The 25,234-nt window shown below is 48.0% G+C and overlaps 1 protein-coding gene across 1 annotated transcript in view; it reads left to right on the top strand.

Annotated features, from left to right (window-relative positions):
• SCCPDH (saccharopine dehydrogenase (putative)) overlaps positions 1-25,234 on the top strand; it is a 153,113-nt gene that overhangs the window by 95,994 nt on the left and 31,885 nt on the right. The window contains exon 11 of the mRNA XM_069235082.1: positions 9,239-9,320. Coding sequence (XP_069091183.1) covers positions 9,239-9,320 — 82 coding nt within the window. The remainder of the gene's footprint in view (positions 1-9,238; positions 9,321-25,234) is intronic.

Here is a 25,234-nt window from a genome sequence, read left to right as displayed (position 1 = left end):
GGCACACCATTGAGAGGCAAAATGGAGAAATAAATACAGGGCCATAGGTAAGTCTAACTACCAGACCTTTTGCATAGTTGCCATAATGGCTTAAAAGGGGCTGCCCTTTTTTTTGGCCCTGGAAGGAAACCTTTAAAACTGTTAAGTCACCAGATTCTGAGGACCAGTACCATCCCAAAGAGTTCAGTAATAATGTAGCAACCCCTTGTTCACGAGGCTTAGAGAGAACATCATGGTGATTGCTAAACCAGACGCGTACCATCTTCTCTCCTGTTTAGATGCCTCCTGTAGCTATGCTTGTGATTTTTCTCATTCTCACAAGATAATGTTCAATCAGTAATTCAGAAATTTAGCCTCCAACCATATTTGTGATGCAGTACTGGATTGAATTATATGCACGTACCCAGATAATATTTGCAAATAACATCTCTTCACTAGCTTAGGACATTTGCTGCGTTCATTCAGCCGCATTTCTGCTGCATGTATTTTTGACTACTAAATCTATCTCTGCTTGTGTACGTTTAGCTTTTCAACCTTCTAATAAGCATTCACAGTGAAGAAGCAAATAGCTGTTCCGTAATCATCAGTCACACTGTGGCTGCTAGTGACTCCCATTCCTCATGTTATGTTGAATAACATTTTAAATCGAAACTGAATAATACAAAATGACAAATTTATTCATACTTTCTTTTACAGCAGCTTTCATACAACTGGCGAGGCCTTGGCCACGGCAATGAATTACAATCTTTTTTTAGCACTGGTTAGCTGTTGGAATATTGTTTGTCATATTCATTGATTTATTCGTCATTTTATGTTTTGTCCGCATTCATTGGTGGGGGTGAAGGGAATTTGTTTTGGCTCGTAAGAAGGTTGTAGTTTGGGTCATCAAGTTAGCATGGTGTTGCATCAAACGTATTCCAAGGGCTGTTTAGAATTCAGCATCTTGCGACTATTGAAGACGGCATGTTTCAGACATAAGTATTCTCAGTTTGACTATGAAATAAGGAGGGAAGGGTAAAGAGACTTTGGGTCTGATTTGAGGCACTTAATTGATTTTTTGTTTTTGTGCCTGGGAAGCGATTGTTTTTTTTAAAAAACACTTGCAAAAACTGATAAAAATATTGAAGTATAAACATTCTATAGCACAAATAATGAACTGGATGTTGATGCAAAAGCTGATCAATAAAAGGCGTTAAGATATTTTTGGGAAGCTAGTGATTGCGGAGGCAGGTCACCATCTGGGATACTGATACTTGCAGCTTGTTGACATTGTAGATGTGGAGGATCTTGCTGTCTTTGCTGATGATATTGTGGTTGTGAGTCCTGCGCGGGGTAGGAGTACAACATTGAGTATGCACCTATCCGAGTTAATCGGTGGGGAGTTATTTTAATTTAAATAAAACCAAATACCGAGTATTGATCTTTGGGGGGGGGGAAAGCAAAATTTGGATGCACAGTCCATTATAGACAGACATATGCGATAGATCCATTCACAAATAGCTCCTTTTCTCCATAACATACCGAATGTGCATGTCTATTTTTCTACAGCATAATGTTAGTGTTGAAGAAGTTTATTGTCTATGATGAGATATGTGGCAGTTGTGCTTGTTTTATCGACTGCAAAAAAAGGTTCAAGGCTGAATGGACCAGCTGATATTCAAACTGGTGACGACATGATTAAACACATTGAATGTATTAGTCCACTAACCCATTAGGCCCTGTATTTAGAAGGAAAATGTAATGATTGCGGCTCCAAAAGGAATGATACCATTTCCTTTTGATAGTTTACCATCCTGCCCTCTGACTCAAGACCAGCCCAGCAAATAATTTACTGATTGTGCATTTGAACAAGCAGAATGTTTAGGTCATCCTTAGACTTTTTGATTGGCTGATAAAAGTGCTATCAGGAGGTCAGACAAAAAAACTCGCTTCAAAGTAAACTTTCCAAAGTCCAGTTAGACTAGAAACCTTCAGTGTCACTCTTTCTTCTGAGCACAGTTTGATGTCATTGCCTACAGAATTACGCTAGTAGACCAGATTGTTCATGTGTAGCAAGCCGTGGCCCAGGAATTGACAGAGACAACCTAATAGGTATGAGTTTCACACCATTGCTGGGGTTACTGTCATGTGTAATCCTGATTCCCTTTTGTAACTTGTAAATGAGGGTGGTTCAGGAGAAACTTAAGTTCCATTGTACACAAGCCACAGAGACTCGGCTGGCAGTTTTGTTTATAACCAACCTTATGACCAAATCTCTAGACTGATCCCCCAGTCAAGAGAATGTATCTGGCCCTATGTGTCTCTGTGTCTCTATCAACAGCAACCAGCCATCATGATTTTAAAAGATGCATCTCTGGGCAGCGAGTCCAAACAATCCCATACACAGCCTGAAATTTCTGGATACCAAATGGACAAAACCTGCACAATGATATGATACAGTTAAAAGTAGTGGGGCTGACCTGTAAATCTTTCTGTTTCCTTTCCTGTAGAAAAGTACCCTCTTTTTGGCATGGTTACCCCCACTTTTTGCCTGCTGTAGGTATGTTTTTGACTGTGTTCACTGGGATCCTGCTACCCAGGACCCCAGTGACTGTGCTCTCTCCCCCTAAATTTGGTTGCTTAGGACTTAGCACACCCTAGATTTGGCATACTGGTGCCCTCATATAAGTCCCTAGTATATGGTACTTGGGTACCCAGGGCACCAGGGGTACTTCATGGGCTGCAGCACTTACTGTGTCACTCATGGGAGCCCATGAAAAATGTGTCTGCCGGCCTGCCATTGCAGCCTGCGTGAAAAGGTGCATGTGCCCTTTCACTAAAGGTCACTGCACCAGGTCACTGTAACTCACCCCTATGACAGGCCCTCCTAGCCCAGAGGACAGGATGCAGCTACCTGTGTGTGAATGCACCCCTGCATGAGCAGAGGTGCCCCTACGAACTCCAGCTCCATTTCCCTGGACTTCGTAAGTGTGAGTAGGTCATTTTACCCCTGTACTGGACACAGATAACTACCAATGTCCAGCTACATAATGGTAACTCCGAACCGGGGCATGTTTGGTATCAAACATGTCTAAATCATACCCCAATTCTGTTGTCTGTATTGGTTCTATGATTCCATGCACTCTGGGGGCTCCTTGGAGGACCCCCAGCATTGCTCCTACTAGTCTTCTGGGGTTTTCAGGCACCTCCCACTGTCTCCACTCCTCAGACAGGGTTCTACCCTCCTGCTGCTTGACCAGCTAAGGCAGAAGAAGGCAGCACAAAGGATTTCCTTTGGGAGAGGGAGGCAACGCCCTCTCCCTTTGGAAAATGGCTTGGGAGGGGTAGCCTCTCCAAGCCACCGGTATGCAATAAAGGGCACATTTGAAGCCCTCCTTGAATAAACAGATTTGCACCAGTCCAGGTCCCCCGATCCCTGCTACGGCGTGAAACTGGACAATGGCAAGGGGAGTGACCACTCTTTTGTTCATCACCACCCCAGGGGTAGTGCCCAGAGCTCCTCCAGGTGGCCACTTGATTCTGCCATCTTGAATCCAATGTGGGCAGAGGCCCCTAAGAACATCTGAGTAGCCAGGTCAGGCAGGTGACGTCACAGCCCCCTCCTGATAGGTGGTCACCCTGCTAGGCGACCAATCCCCCTTTCTCGGCTATTTAGGGGTCTCTCTCCTGTGTGGGGTCTTCAGATTTGATGTGCAAGATTCTAGCAGGACTCCTCTGCATCGTTTACTTCATCTTCTGGCCACCAGGACTCCAACTGGATCCTCCAGGAAATGACAATCTGCAACATTATTTCTCTGGCTCCTTCCAGCAACTGCAACATTTCCCTGGCTGTATATTCTCCAAGGGCAACAAGTCTTTAACCTTCCCAAGAAGCTAGAACGAATCTCCCTTGGAGTGAAGGGGTCATTCCCCTGCATCCGCAGGCACCAACTGCAAGAATGACCGTCTGTTTGGATCTTCTCTCCTCCGGAGCTGCGTGGATCCTGCATCACAGGTGGTAGTCTGGAGTGGTCCCTTGGTCCTCTGTACCAGCTGTCCAACTTGGGAGACTCTAAGCCCTTGCCTCTTCTTGCAGGACAGTACCCCTGTGCATCGTGACTCTTGTTCGTTCCTCCCCCAAGGGATCTTCAGTCTCCGTGTAATCCCAGCTTCCAACACTCTTCCCTGCAAAACACAGTCTCCTGCCTGCTGCTTCAGCGATGTGGGACTCCTCTCCAGGTGTGCTGACTGGCCCTCATCGCGACTTCTGTGCCTGCTGCCTGTGGGTCATCTGTGGGGGCTGCCTTCTCTTCTTGTGACTCTCCCAGCTGCTGAGAGTCACCTCCGACTCCCCTCTTTGAGTCGAGCCCCCTGGGCCTTGCTGGTCCTCTTCAGCCTTGGAAAACCTTCTTCATGGACTCTTGCATTTGCCAAGGCTTGTTGGTGGTTTTCCAGCACCACTGACTGACTTCATCACGATTGCCGACGTGGGACATCACTTCTGGCACTCCTCTTCTGCTCCTGTGATGCACTGCTGACTTTCTTCATCTACTGTCGACCTGGTCCTGCATCCACAGAAGGGTGGGTAGTGGCTCCTGCCACAGCTGGACACTCCAATTCAAACTTGACTTGGTCCCCTTCTTTTGCAGGTCCTCTTGTGTCAGGATCCACCTTTGGTTTCTTCCAGTCGTGTCTGGGTCTTGCACAGTCCTTTTCCAAACTTCTCCTGTAGGTTTGGGGAAACAGATACTTACCTCTTCTCTCTTGGTTGCTGGTACTTACCTTTTGGGGTTCCTAGTTCTTCCAGCTCCCCTCAACTGATTCCACTTCCTTGGGTGGGGGGCTGACTTTCACAATCCACTTACTTAGTATTTGCTTTGGTCTCCCATTAGGGCCTTCACTATTTTCATTTATATTACTATTTTCTATTGCTTTCTATGGTCATCACTCACTTCTAATGTGTATGTAATAGTGAGTTTACTCACCTCCTAGTGGAGTATTGCCTATACAGTATTTTAGTATTTGTGTTACCATAATAAGGTACCTTTATTTTTGTAACACTGTGTGGTTCTTTCATGTGTGTAAGTGCTATGTAACTGTAGTGGTATTGCATATTCTTTGCATGTCTCCCAGATAAGTCTTGGCTGCTCATCCACAGCTACCTCTAGAGAGCCCTGGTTCGTAGGCCTTGTCTACACCTCAATAATAGAGGATACCTGGGCCTGGTATAAGGTGATAACTAGGCTAGCTTCCTACATTTCCTTTTCACAAGTTTCCAACCAGCAAGTTTTTATTCGGATGGACATTACCACCTCAGTGGTTTACAGCTGGAAGTGATAGTGCAAAGTCGACTCAAAGGTTTTGGAGCGGTTTACATGAGCACCAGTTACATTACATAAAGTCACATTCATTTTTTAAGGCATGCGTTGACAAAGTAAGTAGCCCAGAATCACTGGATGTTGAGCGAGGCAGAGACTCTAACATTATTCCCTCAGTCCAAAGTCTACAGCTGTGGATGTAATGCCACATTCTCTCCCCAGTTACCAAAGGTTTTAAAGAATGGGTGATGAAACAAGATGCTGCCTCAATTAATCAAAAATAACGTTATTCATTATTCGTCTCAAATACCATAAAAGATAAAACAGCAGTACAATATATAATAAAGATATAGAGCCCCAAGAAAAATAAGTTGAAAACTATATGGAATGGATTGTCTAGTGCTTCACCAACCATAAAAGTGCATCATCAAATTATATTATCATATTAGGAAATGGCTTATAACAGGGCTGCCAACCCCCAAACCCATCTTGCTGTACTAAATAGGCACCGAGGGGTAACTGTATCCTCAAAGCAATTACAACCTTCATATTCTCAAATCAGATGCACATTTTATACATTTTGGTGCCCTGAATCCCTAATGACAATAGCTTATCATCAATACATCATACCATAACATACTTCCCCAGACCATTTTGTACATATATGGCTGCTTTAATATATGCCACCACAGTTGAGTGTGTCTCCTTGTAAAAAGAGAAAAGTAGACTTTGCCTATGATTTCTAAAACTATTTTTAAACATAAAAGGTTTGATAATCCGTGTCCTAGCCCCCATAAAAAATGTGCAAAACAGAATAAAGTGCATGGTGCTTTGTGTTGACTTCCCATCACAGGGTCAGCGTATATGAGTGCATGACAACTTGTTCATTTAAGGGAATGATGCGATGATGTGAATCAGATTCAGTCAGAAGCAGGTGAATCGAAACTGATCTAAATTATTCGTTTCCCACACCAGATAAGGTTGCAGGCCTAGTTAGTGGTCCTTCTCTAAATAGGTGGAACACCTGTTTTCGCTTCTCAACCTGCAAGCCTCAAGCATACTTATCCCCATGCCTTTAAGAGTTTCTCTTCTAATCCCTTGGAAGTGCTTGGTGTCGTGGAATAAATCTGGTCTGCCCAAATACCTGCATAAGTATTTGACAGACCTCCTCTAAAGAGTGTAATCAAGTGAGAGGCAGTCTCGGATAATAGTTCTATTCAAGGGCTCTTCCTGTTCGGTCCAGGGCCTTATGCCACAATAGCAATGCAGTCTAAATGTTCCATGCTTGGAGTGCAGCAAATAAAAAAAAATTGCAAGGTAGTCCTCCAGTTTTTCATAATATTGCTTTATGCTTTGGACCTTTTGGTGATGAAACGAAAAGGTCTTGGGCATGGTGAACTGGCATGTATCTTCCTTCATCTGGTATCCTGACGTTTGATTTTGAGCCCGGCGTTATGCTAATCTAGTGACCTGTCCCTCACAATGAATAGGTTCTGACCTTCCACTGTGACCTGGAGGTGTGCACCAAGCACGCCTGCATATTAGACAGAGGGCTCCTGTCCCTGTCTTAAGGTTTAGCATGTAGAGCGTTGGTGACAGCATACAATATTTGGCGAGTTTAATAGTGTCCCAGACCTTTTTATCTGAGTGACTGGAGTGGAGGCCTAAAGGCCCACTTGCGTAAAGTTGCACTTCTTTACGTGGGCCCACTCCTTTGTACTAACATCCAGAGTTATTATTAAGCATGTTGATCTGTGCATCCAGCGTGGTACATGCCTGATGTGTGAGTCAGCTTGAGTAATGGATGCCAGTGGGATCCTGTATGGATACTTCTGGCCAGGCATGGCAAAAGTTGGAGGTTAAGGATTGTGCTCCCAAATATGGAAACATATTGGTCACATTCCTGAAGCTTTAGGGTGGAGACCTAGACACTTGAACCAAGGGGAGAGGATATGGGGCTCCTTTAGATGTTCTGAGAGGTCTTTTAGTTAGCAAATAGATGCTGATTAGAATTTTTGAGCACTGTCATTTGGTGGATGGTAGGTCTGAAGGGTGGAATTGCACAGTCAGTTGTGAAAGGTAAGGAAATCTATATGGGGGCGTCCTTTTGTCTTTTCTGAATTACTTCTTTTGTTGGGCTGATATTAGCCAAATCCAGAAACCTCACAACTTTGTGCCTCCTTTGTGTATGGCCCAGGATGGAAACAGACCTTCTGTGAGGAGCACCCATTAGAACAGCCTGACAAAAGCACTTAAAAGTAGAACAACCATAAGCCAGGTCTACAGTTTCAAATAGTGGATCCAGTTGTGTATAGAAGTTGGATTCACTACCCAACTTTTTTCTTCCAGTTCCAATTCCTCTCTGACCAAAGAAGGGAGGCCTCCACAGAGTACTCAGAGGAGCTGCTCTGCACCCAGGGTTGGTGTTTGTCCAAAAAACAGCCACCCAGAGGTGAAGGTACATCCCCTGAAGTCTGGATCTCTTTGTGAAAAAGCTGTGAACCTGCCCTGAGGGACCTAGAAGTCAGCTCATTTGCTGACTTTGGGGAAAAGACTCCCTATCCTGCAGATGGGTCTGTCCAGGAAAGGAGTAGGGCTCAGTGTGTTTGTGAGGGCCATGGGGCACCAGTGATGCTGACTGTTGAAGAGCTATCTGGGAGGTCCCATGTGTCTGAGGGCCTCTCATCATTTTAGGCAGTAACCTTGACTTCAGAGTGATGTGTGTTGCATTCAGCCTTTTTGAGGCTGCATCTGTTCGGCACATGGTGTGCACCAGAGTACTGGGAAGCCTAAATACACCATACTGCTTAGGATGGTTGAGCTGCACCTGTGCTAGGTTCACACTGCTACTGATTAGCCCTAGAGAGAGGGAGAAACCACATAGAACTGGCAAGAGAACCAGGGGACACTGAGGACATAAGTGAGTGGGGTGGGTACAGCACTTGCCAAAGTAGTGCCCATGGACACTGACTTGAGTTTGTCAGTAATATGTAGCATTTAGTACTAATGTGTAATTAAAGCATTTTATTTCTTCAAAAGGTAAGCACTGGGCCGGACATTCACTTAACTAGATTATTGATTGGTTGCTGAGCTTGAGCACCTCCACGCTACCTTCATGAGAATCTGTGACTGCTCACACTAGCTTCCCTCAGTCAAGTGTGGATAGGGTTGTACTTGGCCCTTTCGGCAGAGACATATTTGGGACAGCCCTAACACCCAATGGTGAGACCCAATAGGCTTTGCTTGCTCCATGCCCCCTTCCTGGGTCTTTCCTCCTGTCATTTCATACCCAGTGGCTAAGTTGAAGACGTCACAGTACCAAGAGATCTTGATTAAACATGTGGGTAAGGTAAACATTTTATTCATCACTATGTGGAAAAGATTGAAATATTCTGAGAAATACTGCGGTTATTCATGCATTGCACAGCTTCCAAAAAAAAACATTGAGTGCAAAAAGCTTAAATACTCAGAAGTCTAGTAGATTGCAACACATTTCTCTGCAGAAAGGCAGTGACAACACTCCAAAATACTGCATACTCTCCAGGAATTAAAACTAACAGTTCCAGCAGCATTCCCCCCCCCTTTCTCACTGGTATAAAGAAATCAGCAGATTATGAAAAGGGAACATTCATCCAAATCAGGGATAGCAATTGTGGAAAAAACTAAAAAGTTAATCTGGGAAGGATACCCATACTTCTACTATTTTAGGTAAGTGAATTTGTACATACTGGGCTGGTGTGCTGTTGGTATGTGTATCACCTTATTGCTTACAGTATATACCAAAGTTCCATTTGAAACATGTGAAAGATTTGAATTGTACTTTCCCACAAAGACTGTAACCAAAAAACTGAAATACATTCCTCTTCTTGAGTTCAAATTTGGACATTGCACACAAGTCTTAATACGCCAGTTTAACTTTGGTGTTCCTTTTCCACCTGCAGAGGCTGGATATGTTACCACACCAATAGCAATGGTTCAGGCTGCAGTGACTCTTCTAAAAGAAACAAGCTCTCTTCCTCAGAGGTGAGTTTTCCTAATTTCTTTGTTATTCTTAAGTGTTTCCTTTGGCAGCATCGAATTGCCATGGTTTTGCTAAATTTGACGCCAAATTGTTTCTGATGGTTACTTTTAACAGCAGATTTCTCACACTTAGAATATCCCTGGCACTAGTGTGGATCCAGAAGCTTTCACAGAAGTTTTTCTGTATGCTGTTTAATGGTGACGCATGGTTTCAGGTTGACTTTGTTCCACCCTTAGAGTGATGGAACCAAGCGGCATATATGCACCACCCTATGCTATGACATGACTTTGTTTCTTTCCTAGCCTTCAAATGTGGCACCTAAGCATCCCTCCCTCTTTTTGTTCAATTTATGAACTAAAAAAAATTTGAAATCCATTGTGCAAATGGAAGTGAAATCCCCATTTAAAACTACGGGGCTCAAACCATGTTGCAACTATCAGAAACAGATGTCTGTGACAGACCCACACGCGGGTGTGCTTTTGGTGTTTGTGCTTGGGGCACAACTCCATGGTGTGTGACGAATGTGTCCTCTTGAACCCAAAGGACCAAGAAGCCGAGTTTCATGTCGTGGACCATCAAAAAAACCTCGCAAGTCGCGCTCTCGGTCAATGTCAAGGGAATAGAACTGTTCCCATGATAGGTCCGTTTTGCGGTAGAGGTCATCTGGTAAGTCTAAGTCCAAATCAAGCAGAAACACAAGAAGGTCAAGTGGGACTCATCCCTATCTCATCACTCTCTATCATCAAAGATATCTCAAGGGCATAAAGGTGCTACTCTGCTTTGCTCCTGGTCTCTGAGGAGCTGGTTTCACAATTATTTCCGTTGCATCTGTCTTTCCCAGATCATTGGTGACACCGCAGCAGGTTGATGCCGCTACGGAGGCCATGTTGCACAATTTTGGCCCTCTCTCTCTCTCTCTGTTCCCTCTCGTACGCCGTCAGGCCCCAGTTGTTATCTCTGGGGAATCAGTCATCTGTGCCATTTGAGGCTCTTAAACCGATCTCTGATTCTGTACTGATTCTGATGTCTACTTCCACTCTGGCTCCACGGCCTGCACTGGTTCATTCGGTCCCGACGCCACCACTTCCGGAGGGGAGCCCTTTGCCAATGCCAGTGTCTGAACTCATCTCTGCAACCAACAAGGTTGTGTACTTACTTCATTGCAGCGCACCCAATTCACTTAGGTCAGATTCAGAAAGACCACTCCCTCTAAAGTCCCTTTCAGTTGCTCCACTAGCTTTTCGCTTCTGACTCTGATCAGTTAGCCGTGCTTTAGGCGATGACAGTGAAGATGATGGGGATGATTTTCCCCCATGTAATGGCAATTTTTATATGGACTTACAGTAGGCTTTTAGGCTTGGTCCTTCCCCTGATACTGGGTTGGTGCCCCCCAGGGGCCACCAAAGGAAGAAAGAGCTTTGTTTGCTATAGTGATTAAATGTGCTGCTGTGGTTCTGGATCTAAAACTTCCATCGCTGGAGATCAAAACTAATGTTCTTACTGAAGTTTTACAGGCTAGGTAGGCTTCCTCTGGGACTTACTGCCATTCAGCAGAGCCCTAACCAATGCATATATTGGTACCTGACCTAAGCATTGCTCTTTCCCTCTGGTGAACAGGCCGCTTGTCAGACTCACAAACCAGCGCTAGACAACCCTGATTTCTTTGCCCCAACACCGTACTGCAGAGACTCTGGTGGTCCGCGCTTCTTCCAGCAAGATAAATCCCAATTCATTTCTACTAATTGAGGCGTTTGAAAAACAAATATTTTCTTCAACCTGTCTGGGTTTAAGGTTGGTCAACACAAGATGCCTACTGGGATGATATGTATACATATGTCCTCTAAAACATGGTAATTAGATCTTGTCCGTGTACCCGGAAAAATGTAGGGTCTCTCTGGCTCAGTTTATTTAAGATGGTAAAGATGCATCCAACTCCATAGATTGGGCTGGCCTGTACACTACAATTATTTTTGGGTGAACAGTCCACACATGGCTGGTGCTCCATCACTCCGTGTGGAGCTATACAGGCATCACTTATGTAAATACCTTTCGATGGATCCCACCTTTTTGGTGAAAAAGCTGATTCCGCAGAGTGCTTTTAGGAAAGCTGGGCCATGGCACACTCTTTGGGCCTTTGTACACCTGCCAAACAGTTCCCTTATCAGTTTCAACCCTTCCATGACTACTCCAGAGGTTTGGAGTACAGGCAACACCAGGCCACTCATGCCACTGCAGTCCTTTCAGCCCTTTTGTGGCCAAGGATCAGGCAGACAATATACTGGTCAGCAGGAACAGCGAACTTCTCTGTCCCAAACCCCTCCGGCATCACCTTTAAAGCCACTTCAGTTTACCATTAGCAGTGCAGGTCCACTTAGGGGTGGCATTTATATATGGTTCTGCTCTGTTACATCCAGTGTGGAATGAAGTCAAAGCAGAGCTGTATGCTGTAACCTAGCTATGTGCAGGAGCACTGCTGTGAAAGCTTCAAGATCTAGTCTGTCTCCTGGAGATATTCGTAAGGTGAGGAATCTGCAGTTGGTGTTCACCAGAAAGAGCATTACCAAAGGTAAGTAACTTGTTATTTCTGTTTTCCTCTTTGGTGCTCAGTTCAGGTACATTTTATGAACTTGAATTATTTCTTTTGTCTGCACACCTAATCGTTAACTTTCAAGGACCTCCAATAGTTTCTTCTGTAGAAGATCAATATTTGTGATATATATATACTTTGTAATGCTTTCTTCCCTGCTGTCTGCCCCATGTGTAACCTTGCCCAGTACTATTGTATCCAAAATGATTAATATATTTGTAAGTGGAAATTACTTTTTAGGTATTGATACAAATCTCTTTGTGAGTACTTGAAAATCTGGGTCCCTGCTTATAAATGTTGAAGTAATATGATCTATTCCGAATGTCAGTGTGAACCTCCAGCAATTGCATTTAGAGAAGTGTAAAATTTGTGATATGGATACTTGGTAGTGTTTCATTCTCTGCTGTCTGCCTCATGTGCATCCAAAAGGTTCCTAGGGAGCTTTACAATCCGGTCCCATACAGTTAAAATACCTTCACCAAGCATACTTGTTCACGTGTCAGGCTTTGGGAAAATCTGATTAATAGCTTCACAATTATCTCGAAGATGCTTATCCTATATGGGGGGACCTCTTTCATCCTATCTGGGCGTGTGGGAGGGTGCTCCCCTTCTGGGAGGGAAGACCTTCATCTCTGGGCAGAGTGATGGGTTGGAGGCTGTCTGTGGACCTAAAAATGATCCAACTGCATATTCTGTCAGGTATAAATAGTAACAGATACGAAATAGCCTTACTATGGTTGGGATTGGTGGTGGCCAAGAGGGACATCGCAAGAGCATGGAAGGACTTGGAGCCCCAAAACCTGGAGGGATGGAAGAAGGAGTTGGACTGCAGTTGAACTTTAGAAAGGCCCATATGTGCTGTTAAGAGATGCCTTCACAAACATAGCAGGATTTAGAAGGGATGGTGTCAATTCAGGGGCATCTTTCTTGAGCCTTGTGACTGACGACCTTGGGCTCAGGGCAATGAGGCAACAGAGATGAACAGGGTCCAAAGCACAGGTTTTGTTTCATGGGGGTGGTCGCAACAACTGGAGATTTTTGATTTGATGGTTATTTATTAATGTTGTGTCTTCCAGGTGCTGATATAACAATGTATTAAGTGAGTTATGTATGTAAATTGGAGCCCTAATCTGTTGAAAAATTGAAAACTCTATAAAATATTCTTTAAAAACAACATATATTGGTCATGTGGAGACTGTGTTCTAGGTATAGACACAAAACTCTTTGTGAGTGGTTAAAACTCTAGGTCCCTGCTTATAACATGTAAGAGTGATATGATATATGGCAAACGTCTGTCGCCATGGTCCAACATTCTGTCATCTCTGCTAATTAGAAAGAACGCTGTCTTGGTGAATTTGTTGCCATGCTGTGGAAAGAACATTTGCTGTAAGGTGTTGCAGTCTGCAGACATCAATCAGTTCAAAATTCTTGACAAATTGTGCCATTTGATTTTTCAGCAGCTAATTCTTGTTATCTTTTCTAGAACATTTTTAGGTTGTAGCAGTTATTCTTCCTATTATGTACAAAGTTTGAATTTTCCTACTATGATAAGAAACCCTTGCATATTATCTCCCCATATCCATCATGGCTATAAAATCCAGCAACAGTTAGCCTTTGGTTTAAGGTTGTAATTTTCACTATGCCCATCTTCTAACCTTATCACTTCTCTTCCTCAGAGTATGAATACTTGTGATATCTCTGAAAAGGTTTGAAACCGCTTTAGGTCTTACCTCTTGATCGTTTTCAAATGTCCAGTTTCTTTAAGGCAAAGTCAAATTTTTAAGGTGTGATTCGGTCAAGATTCATCTCACATCTACCATCATTTCTTTATTTGCTGCAAAAATAAGCCACTTTTGGGGCGTGCAGACTGTTGACATTCTATTATAGAAATGTATTATGATTCTTGAGGTGTCTTGCTGTTATACTGGCAGCAGCACTATTTCTGATGTATATTTCTAGCTACAGATTCCTCACCTCGTGAATCCCCTCCAGCTGCCAGTCTATTTGTAAGAGCTTCAATAGCTGCCCAATACCAATAGTGAACACCATTGCTCCAACTGGACTCAATTACATCAAACAACATGATGTCTTGAAGCCATATATGGCACTACTTGGTGCACTGACATCAGTTTCTTTTTACACTGCGCCCTTCAGTGGAGATCCAGAGTCTACTCTCAGTTGGAATTCTTCTAATAACTTATTTGCAGTGCAACAGGGACCATGTAATTTCAAAGGTTTCGGGAGATGACTCCTGCCACCAGTAGATATCCATTTCAGATCTCCAGGACATCTGCGGTTGGTGTCTGGGACATAAGCATGATACCAAGGCCTGTAGTAAATGCATCCACCTGCCAAAGCCATCATGGAGCAAGAAGCGAAGCTATATGTCTCATGCAATCACAGTTACCCTAAAATTCAGAAAAACAAGCTTATTTTGATCAAGGCCATGTGCAACTTCAGGACTGTTTCAATGATTACCCTCTTTGTGAGCCACTGCCTCGTGCTCAGTGTTTGGTATGCCAGGATGAGATTTTTGATTAGACTGAGACCATAGTCCGATGCCTAAAAAGTGTTTACAGTGATGAGGATAATAGTGGTAAGACACAAAATCACCTTTCTTCTGATACTAATGGGGGTATTTATTTGGCCTTACAAAGTGTCAGATGAGCTTTTCAAAGTCGATCTGGATTTTCCTTCTGTCCCGCCTTTTATAGCAGTCCCAGAAAGGCAGCAGAGGCCCTGCAGCTGTGTCTGTTAAGAAGAATAAGGCTAACATCCTGCAGAGATAATATAGCTTTATTCTCTTCGTCGTAATCATTGTTTCTCTTCAACAAGGTGCTCATAAAATTCATCTTGGCTGCTTGGAGCAAGCCAGCCTCTGCACCAGTAATAAGTTGCCAGGCTGCCCGCATTTAAAAAAAATATATCTTTATAAAAACAAACCAAAGTAACTGGTACGGCATTTGCCAACACTACTATGACAAGTCTGGCATGTCCTTGCTCATGGCAACTGATGAGGGACAGCAAGAGGAGAGGGACCCTCTCCCACAGTACAACAGATGGCTCAGTGGATGGGGTTGTACTTGCAGACTGCCTCTCTGAGTCACAAAAAGAGGACTGCAGAAACATCCTGGGACAGTTCTCTGAACTGTTCTCTGTGACACCTGGACAGACTACATGGTGTGAACACACCGCTCTCACAGGTGACAGCTTGCCTGTTAAAAGCAAAATTTACAGGCAGCCCGATCATGTCAGGGAGTGCACCAATCCTGAAGTTCAGAAAATGCTAGACTCAGGAGTAATTGAGCCTTCAGACACCTATATAATATGGCTGTCTTTAGCCCCACCTGGGACGACCACCTCGTCCACCTTCGGAATGTATTGGAGGCTCTGCAGAAAGCAAGCCTCACTATCAAGGCCTCAAGGTGCCAGACAGGGCAGGGAAAAGTGGTTTATCTGGGCCACCTCGTAGGTAGAGGCAAGATCCAACCAACACAGGGCAAACTCCAGACCATTCTGGATTGGACTGCCCCTACCACACGACCTCAAAACCCAAGTCAGAACCTTCCTAGGTCTGACAGGGTATTACTGGGGGTTCGTTAAGAACAGTGGCTCCATTGTAGCCCCTCTAAATGATCTCACCTCTAGAAGGATGCCCAAGAAAGGTTTGTGGACAGCTAGCTGCCAAAAAGCTTTTGATGACCTTAAACAGGCTGTAGGTAAATGCCACTGTTGGCAACGTTTTACCTTTTGTTGATCCATTTATGATTGAAAGTGTGCTGGGACCCTGCTAACCTGGCCCCAGCACCAGTGTTCTTTCCCTAAACTGTACCTTTGTCCCCACAATTAGCACAGCCCTGGCACACAGACAAGTCCCTTGTATATGGTACCCCTGGTACCAAGGGCCCTGTAGCCAGGGAAGGTCTCTAAGGGCTGCAGCATGTATTATGCCACCCTGGGGACCCCTCACTCAGCACATGCACACTTCCTCACAGTTTGTGTGTGCTGATGGGGAGAAAAAGACTAAGGCCCTCATTACAACCCTGGTGGTAAATCTCACTTACCGCCGTGCCGACGGCCGCCAGCATACCGTGACCGCAGCAGTATTCCGCCACGGGTATTATGACCCACACAGAGAATACTGGCACTATACAGACATCCACACAAGTCCGCCACACCAAAGGTCAGTGATAAACTAGCGATAGCAAAACCTACACAGTCACACCAACAGGTATACGCCCACAGTACAAAACAACACCACATTGGACAATTCAAAATACACACACCTGGCACACATATACACACCACACCCTCACACAAATACCACTATAAAACACACACCCACATTACCCACAACCCTTTCAGCGAACAAATTAGAACAAGCAGAGAGAGAAAAGCAAAGAGCACACCTTCATCCAGAGGCACAGAACACCATCACTCATACACCATCCACGCACATCACATAATACATCACAACACAGCACCCCACACATCACCGCACACATCACTCACACCACATCATGGCACCTCAGACACCCCAGGTTTTCTGAGGAGGAGCTAAGAGTCATGGTGGAGGAAATCGTCCAGGTAGAGCCACAGCTATTCGGATCACAGGTGCAGCTGACGTCCATTTCAAGGAAGATGGAGCTATGGCAGAGAATAGTGGACAGGGTCAACGCCGTGGGACAGCATCCAAGAACCAGGGATGACATCAGGAAGAGGTGGAAGGACCTACGGGGAAAGGTGTGCTCCATGGTATCAAGACACCGGATAGCAGTACAGAGGACTGGCGGTGAACCCCTACCTGCTCCCCCACAACTAACAACATGGGAGGAGCAAGTCTTGGCAACCATGCATCCTGAGGGCCTCGCAGGAGGACTGGACTCTGGTAAGTCAAATCTTTACTACTGGATCTCCCCTCACCCATCCCCCCCCACACCGTATCTGCAAGCCCTCACTAACTCCCACCCCTATCCTCACCCCCATCACTCCACCACCTCACATATACCCCACTAGCACAACCCACCCATCCCAATACCAAGCCCTGCATGCAACAACAATGCATGGACACCCATCACAGACCTGCAGGGACACCCATCATCACAGTATGCACACTAGAGAGACTCACTCACCCACCCACCCACACATTCAGCAATCACGCAAGGCCAATGCGACAGGGAAAGCACAATTCCGTTAGGGAATCACACCCATTGCACAAGATGGCACATACAGATACACTAACAATGAATTTGCATCCCAACAGGACCCCTACCCAATGTCACCGGACAGGAGGTGCCAGCTACATCCAGCCCCCCCACAGAAGAGGCCCACAGTTACGACAGCAGCTCTGCACGCCTGGATCAGGATGACCAGCCTGGCCCATAAGGGACCTCTGGACAGTCGGTGACCCAGCCACATCCCCAAATCACCACAGAGCTTGCCCCCTAAGGAAACACCAGCACAGCACCCACCCCGCGAGCCCATGCCACTGTCTCCAGGACACGTCAATCAGCAGTTTGTCCACCACTACAGGGCCCCCAGGCAACCCCACTAACCCAGGACGATCAGGGACCTGGGGTCAGTGGCAGTGGGCACACGGTTCAGGGGACAGAGTCACAGGACAACAGGGAAGCTGAGAGGACTGCTGTGCGACAGAGGGAGGACAGGCCCAGGGAACCCATTCTCCACCAGGCACTCTCCAACATCATGGGAGCATATCACCATTCCCAGGAGACCATGGGCACGGTACTACCAAGTTTCAGGAGACCAAGCGGCTGCAGGAGGGACAGTACATTGGGGTCAAGGAGGACCTCACAAAAATCTACAACATCCTGGTCACCATAGCAGGGGGTGCTGGCTGATATGGGCAAGACCATGAGGGAGGCAGTGGCTCAACAGAGGGCCCCTGATACTAGCCAAACTGAGGAACAGCCTTCCACCTCCGCCGGCGCTAGTGGACAGGAGGCACTGCCACAGGAACAACAGGGCACCAGCACCCCACACCCTGCAGAAGGAGAACCACCCCGCAAACGGTCCCTGCTATCCAGGCAGAAGACAGAGATCATTGCCAAGACCTCTGCCAGGAAATAGGACTCTCCAGGTTGTCACCCTTCTGTCCCACTGTCACCCTGTCCACCTTGAACTGCCATTGCTCCCCTTGCTATGCCCCACTGGACAATGCACCTATGATACCAAGAGACTGGACTCTACCATGGACCTTCCTCCACCATCACCCCAGCCCCTTGCCCGTACCCCTATACCCATTAGCACCTAAGTAAACACCCTTTAATCAAATACCAATCTGGAGTCAGTCTGATGATTCACAAAAGTATTACAACAACATTATCAAACATTTGCAAGGTATATGTTCATTAACTCATACCAATGTATGACAGTTGTTGGGCAGCAGTACACATAGTAGAAGGCAGAATGGGGTACACAGATCTGAAAAAAGGAAATCCAAACGAAACAGTCAGTGTCCATAGACAGAGGCTGCCATGTACAATGTCCTAAAGTAAACTGATATGTGAAGAGGAGTTAGTGTCTTACCTGTGTGTCGCTGGAAGTACTGCAGGATGATGTTTATTCGGTTGTCAACATCTTCTTCCTCTGCCTCCTCTTCCTCACTGTGAACAGGCTCCACCACTGCCACAAGACCATCAGCAGGATCATCCTCCAGCAGAAAAGGCAACTGGCGTCTCAATGCCAGGTTGTGCAACATACAGCATGCCACGATGATCTGGCACACCTTCGTGGGTGAGTGGTACAGTGAGCCACCTGTCAGATGGAGGCACTGGAATCTGGCCTTCAGGAGGACAAATGTTCTCTCAATAAAACGCCTAGTTCTCCCATGTGCCTCATTGTAGCATTCCTCTGCCCTTGTCCTGGCATTCCTTACTGGGGCCAGTAGCCATGAGAGGTTGGGGTAACCAGAGTCACCTGCAAATTTCGAGGGATACCTGTTAGACACACACTAACCCTTAGGGACTACCCCATGCCCAGACAGCTACTCATACTGTGTGGGGACCTTGGGCTCACCTATTAGCCACACCCGGTGCCTCTGGAGTTGGCCCATCACATAAGGGATGCTGCTATTCCTCAAGATATAGGCGTCCTGCACTGAGCCAGGATACTTGGCATTCACATGGGAGATGTACTGGTCCGCCAAACACACCATCTGCACATTCATCGATTGGTAGCTTTTTCTATTTCTGTACACTTGTTCATTTCTGCGGGGGGGACAAATGCCACATTTGTACCATCAGTGGCACCAATGATGTTTGGGATATGTCCCAGAGCATAGAAGTCCGCTTTCACTGTGGCCAAATCCTCCACCTGGGGGAATACGATGTAGCTGCGCATGTGTTTCAGCATGGCTGACAACACCCTGCGCAACACATTTGAGAACATTGGCTGAGACATCCCTGATGCCATAGACACTGTAGTTTGGAAGGAGCCACTTGCCAGGAAATGGAGCACTGACAGGACCTGCACAAGAGGATACCTGTGGGCTGGCGGATAGCTGACATCAGGTCAGGCTCCAATTGGGCGCATACTTCTTGGATTGTGGCACAATCAAGACTGTATGTGATTATGATGTGCCTGTTTTCCATTGTCGACAGGTTCACCAGGGGGCAGTACACCGAAGGATGCCGCCATCTCATATGCTGCCTCAGCGGTTGTAGCCTATAGAGGGGGAACGGTGAGCAGAAGGTCATTTACCACATAGATAGCACAACTGTGTCTGAACTATAGTTGCAGAATCCGTGTGTGAAATCGTGAGTCCGTATATGTGCCAATATGTGCTGTGACGCAGTTAAGTGCCATGCCATGTGCACCCCTGAAATGGCAGCTGCCTGACTTGTGAGGCGGGACAAGGGGAAATGAGGTAACTGCGTTGGTGTTGTGTAGTGTCGCGGTAGGCGGTCGAAGACCGCCACGCAAATCCGCATTGGTTATCATTGGGCCCTACGCACCGCCGCGGACGTGACCGACATTTTCTAGCTCTTCACTCACTTGATACCTGACCATCAACAGGAGAGGACCTATACTGCAAGTGCTGCTGTGACCTGAGTCTGGAAGCGACAATGGCTACAGTGTCTGGGGAAAGGGCCCCTGCCTTCACTGCGGAGGAGGTGGACAAACTGGTGGATGGGGTCCTCCCCCCAGCACACGCTACTCTACGGTCCTCCAGACAAACAGGTGAGTACACTGTGAGCATGATGCGTGGGCAATGCCTGTTTGGAGTGGTGTGGATGTAATCCACATGTTGGGGGGTGGCCTGAGTGCTGCATGTGAGTTGGTCAGTGTATGTGCGTCAGGGCATGGCTGGGAACTGGGGGGCAAGGAGTATGACGGTGCAGACGGGTGAGTAATTAAATTTGTTTGCTCTGTTTACCCTCTAGGTCAGCGCCCACCAGAAGAAGGGTATTTGGCGTGCCATCGCCAAGGAGGTGCAGACCCTGGGGGTCTGTCACAGACGGAGCACCCACCGCCGCAAGAGATGGGAGGACCTGCGCCGCTGGAGCAAGAAGACGGCGGAGGCCCGTCGCACCATGACCACCCGATGTTCCACATCCTGGCGGTGGACTATCTGGAGTTATATGGGTGCTTGAGGGCATCACAGCAGCCACAAGGGGGTGAGTACAGTTTCAGAAAGCTGACTCTGCGTGGTTTAGGAACTAGCTGGGTGGGGGGTGTGGGCTGTGGGTGCCCCTAGGCCAGGGCGATCATGCCAGGGTAGGTCCCTTGTTTGCAGGCTCTGAAGCACACCTACCCCAATGGTACAATTGTGCAGCTACTAGTGTGCAGGGTCCTGTGGGTGTCAGGTCTGCATGTGCTGGCGTTAGCCTTTGTACCCCATGGCCTGGTGACTACCTTAGTGTCTGGTTGGACAAGGCCTTGTGCATAGGGCAGCTCAGTGTGTGTTGTGTCCGCCAACGGTAGTGGTGTTGCTGGCATTGACCATGTGTGTCCTCTGTCCCTCCCCCCTTCCCCCCCCTTCTTGTTTTGTCACCCTGTCCTTGTGTGCATTAGCATTATCTGGTGGAGGAGCTGAGGCACCGGCGACCAAGGGAGCTGCATCCCACATGGCCCATGAGGGTGAATCCAGGAAGGGTGAAGGCACCAGTGGGACGGAGGGCGAGGGGAGCTCCACGACGGGGGCAGGAGGGGATACCAGCGATAGCGACTCCTCATCTGATGGAAGCTCCCTGGCGGTAGCGGACACCTCTGTGCCCACCCCAACAACAGGTACAGCCGCCACCCCCCCTACCAGCACCGCCCTCCCAGCAGCCCCTCAGCGTCTTTCCTGTGGCTGCTCACCCAGGAGGGTGGGCATCTCCTTTGCCAAGGCACCTCAGGCCCTGCCCCAGTCAGCCCTGCTGCCCTCAGTGAGGAGGCTATCGACCTCCTGAACTCCCTCACAGTTGGGCAGTCAACCATTCTGAATGCCATCCAGGGTGTCGAGAGGCATTTGCAGCAAACAAATGCATACCTGGGGGGCATTCATTCTGGCGTGGCAGCCCAACAGAGAGCATTTCAGGCTCTGGCCTCAGCGCTGATAGCAGCCATTGTCCCTGTGTCCAGCTTCCCCCTCCGTCTTCAACTACCCCGACCCGATCCCCTCTACTTCAGCCTATCCCAAGCACACCTTCAGACCAGCATGCACACACATCAACACATAAAAGTAGCTCAGGAAAACATAAGCACCACACATCATCACACACACATCATCACACAGGCACTCACACAAGCACCATACACATGCGCACATACCAACATCCACTTCCTCCACTGTGTCCCCCTCCACGTCCTCCACCTCGCTCCCAGTCTAGTCTCCACTCACACCTGCATGCACTACATCAGCCACTGCCTCCAGCACGCCCATCACAACACACCGCTCACGAGCATTCACAACCTCCAGAACCATTCACACTCAGTGTGTCTGTGAGCCCTCCTCCCAAAGTACACAAACGCAGGCACACACCCACTCAACAGCCATCCACCTCACAACAGCCTCCAGCCCATGCACCTTCACCCAAACTCAGCAGACGTACACCTCCTACAACCACTACCTCTTCCTCCACTCTTACATCCCCTCCATCTTCCCGTCCCAGAGTGTCTAAAAAACTTTTCCTAGCTAACATTAACCTCTTCCCTACACCTCCCCCCCCATACTTCTCCTAGGGCCAGGATGTCTAGATCCCAGTCCAGCACCTCAGCCACAAAATCTGCGTCAACTGTGATCCCTGCAAGTCAGGGTGGATCGAAGGGGGCACCCTTCAGAGCTGCCAGTGTGCCACCTACAGATATGCATGACCACCCAATTCCGCTACCTGCCAAGGTCAAGAAGGGGCCAGCATCCAGCAGGGGAAAGCCACATCACATACCCAGCAAGGCCTCATCAAAGCACAAAGAAGACAGTGCCAAGGTCCCAGCAGCAACTGCCAAGGTGGGGAAGGGACACAAGACAAAGGACAAGTCACCTCTGGACACAATGCCTCCTGGTCTGGTGACCACCATTTCCTCAGCGATGCCAGCGACCTCTACCACGGTCACCACTGCCGCAACGACCGCCACCTGCACCGCTGCTGCCACAATGTCAGTCTGCAGCATCCTCCCCAAGGATCAGCCATCCGAGGCTGCCGGAGACGGTCTGGGGTCTCCCTCCATCACTACAGACACCTGCACCACAGGCAGCACCGGCAGCATCTCCGCCGCAGCCACCGCCACCACCATCTGCACCGCCACGTGCCCAGCCGGTGCCGCTATATCGGACGTCAGCAGCATCCCAGGTGGGGTAGCCGTCCGAGGCTGCAGGTGACGTCCTGGACACGCCACTTGATGCGCCACCACCAGCACTGGCACTGCAAGCAGATTGCAGCCTGATTCGCCGCAGGATGGAGTGTGGCTCTGCCTCCATGGAATATCATGCTACCTGTTCCATGTACATCTCGTGGCTCAGACACCCAGGTGAGAAGATGTTAACTGCCACACCCCAGGTGCAGCATCACTGGGCACAATGCTTCCTCCAGAACCAGTGGAGAGCTGCATCCACTCCCCCTATCCTTGGCAGGATCAAGCACTCTGGGAACAATGCCCCTTCTAGAACCAGTGGAGAGATGCCTCCCCAGGACCAAGCAGTGGGCAAACCACCCACTTGAGAGACTGTGGCTTTGCACTCCCCATGAGCAAGCAGTGGGCAAACCACCCACTTGAGAGACTGTGGCTTTGCACTCCCCAGGACCAGGCAGTGGGCATGGAGCTCCCTCGAAGGGCAGTGGTGTTGTACCATCTTCCGGCTGAGGTGCCTGTGTTTTTTCAACCTGATGCCCCAGCAATGTTCTCTCCGTTTTGAGGCAGGTGTCATGTGTGGGCTTCTTGTTTTTTGGGACCACTGGTTCACGGACATTTACAAGGGACAGTGTACGGCCTTGTGTATATAATGTAAAATTTTTTATATACAGTTATTTACAATTCTTTTGCTATTTCTGAATGTTCTAATATAACACTGGTTAGACTAATTTCCTTTTGTCCTTGTGTTCTTCCAGGGAGTGACGGGGTGTATCAATAATGTTGTTAGATGTGTTAGGGTGTATGTTATTGTGGGTGAGGGTGGGAGGGTCGGGGTGTTGCGTACCGCGTGTGTGTGTGTGTCAGTCTCTTTTCCCTGCTCCCTCCCCCCTACTCACCGTTGTTGCCGAGAAGCTACACCAACATGGGGAGGATCTGCAATCCGGGCTCCATGGCGTCCTGGTTCTTCGTGGAGTGTCGAAAGGTGAGTGGTTCCCCTTCAATGTACTGTTTCTGCCATGGTTTTGCTGTCATTGGTACCTCCCCGGAAAAGCTGGCGGATTGGCTTCTCATATTACGGTGGGCGGTACATTGTCCTCCGCCTGTCTGTTGGTGGGGACCGCCATGGTGTTTGTTGCTACTCCCGTGGCGGTCGGAGGGTTAAAGTGGCTGTCTATGTTGGCGGCTTCCGCCGTGGTCATAATACCATTTTTTTTACCGCCGGCCAGTTGGCAGTGTTACCGACGCTTTGACACCGACCGCCAGGGTTGTAATGAGGGCCTAAGTCAACATGGCACTCCCCTCATGCCATGCCCACAACCCACTGCCTGTGGCATAGGTAAGTCACCCCTCTAGCAGGCCATACATCCCTAAGGCAGGGTGCACTGTACCACAGGTGAGGGCATAGCTGCATGAGCACTTGGCCCATTCAGTATCTAAGCCTATTCTTAGACATTGTAAGTGCAGGGTAGCCATAAAGAGAATATGGTCTGGGAGTTTGTCAAACACGAACTCCACAGTTCCATAATGGCTGCACTGAATACTGGGAAGTTTGGTATCAAACTTCTCAGCACAATAAATCCACACTGATGCCAGTGTGGTATTTATTGAGAAATGCACACACCGCGCATCTCAGAGTTGCCCCCTGTATACCAGCCCAACTACTTGTGTTAGGCTGACCAGATTCTGCCAGCCTGCAACATCCAGGCGGGTTTCTGGCCCCATGGAGTGAGTGCGTTTGTGCACTCTATGGCCAGGAACAAAGCCTGTACTGGGTAAAGGTGCTTCACACCTCCCCCTGCAGGAACTGTAACACCTTGTGGTGAGCCTCAAAGGCTCAAGCCTGGTGTTACAACGCCCCAGGGCACTCCAGCTGTGGAGATGCCCGTGCCCCGCCCGTCCCCCCTCCCCGGACACAGCCCCCAATTTTGGTGGCAAGTCCGGAGGAGATAATGTAAAAAACAAGGAGTCGTCACCCTCCAGCCAGGACAGCCCCTAAGGTGTCCTGAGCTGAGGTGACCCCTGCCTTAGGAAATCCTCAATCTTGCTTTGGAGGATTCCCCCCAATAGGATTAGGTATGTGCTCCCCCTCCCCACAGGGAGGTGGCACAAGGAGGGTGTAGCCACCCTCAGGGACAGTAGCCATTGGCTACTGCCCTCCAGCCCTAAAGACCCCCCTAAATTGAATATTTAGGGGGACCCTGAACCCAGGAAACCAGATTCCTGCTGACCTGAAAGCCCCACAGAGACGACGGAGACGACAACTGACTTGGCCCCAGCCCTCCCAGCCTGTCTCCAGACTCAAAGAACCTGCAACAGTGACGTATCCTGCGGGACCAGCGACCTCTGCCAACTCAGAGGACTGCCCTGCACCCAAAGGACTAAGAAACTCCCATGGACAGTGGCTCTGTCCAAGAAACAAAGAAACAACCAACTTTAAAGTGAGTCCAGCCTCACTCCGGAAGCGTGAGTCCCCAACTCTCTGCACCCAGCGCCCCCGGCTCATGTCCAGAAGACCCAACACTGCAGAGAGGA

The sequence above is a fragment of the Pleurodeles waltl genome, chromosome 5 (genome assembly GCF_031143425.1).
Source record: "Pleurodeles waltl isolate 20211129_DDA chromosome 5, aPleWal1.hap1.20221129, whole genome shotgun sequence".
Lineage (NCBI taxonomy): Eukaryota > Metazoa > Chordata > Amphibia > Caudata > Salamandridae > Pleurodeles > Pleurodeles waltl.
The sequence above is the reverse complement of the archived record's forward strand: the minus strand, read 5'-3'. Positions and strand labels throughout refer to the sequence as shown.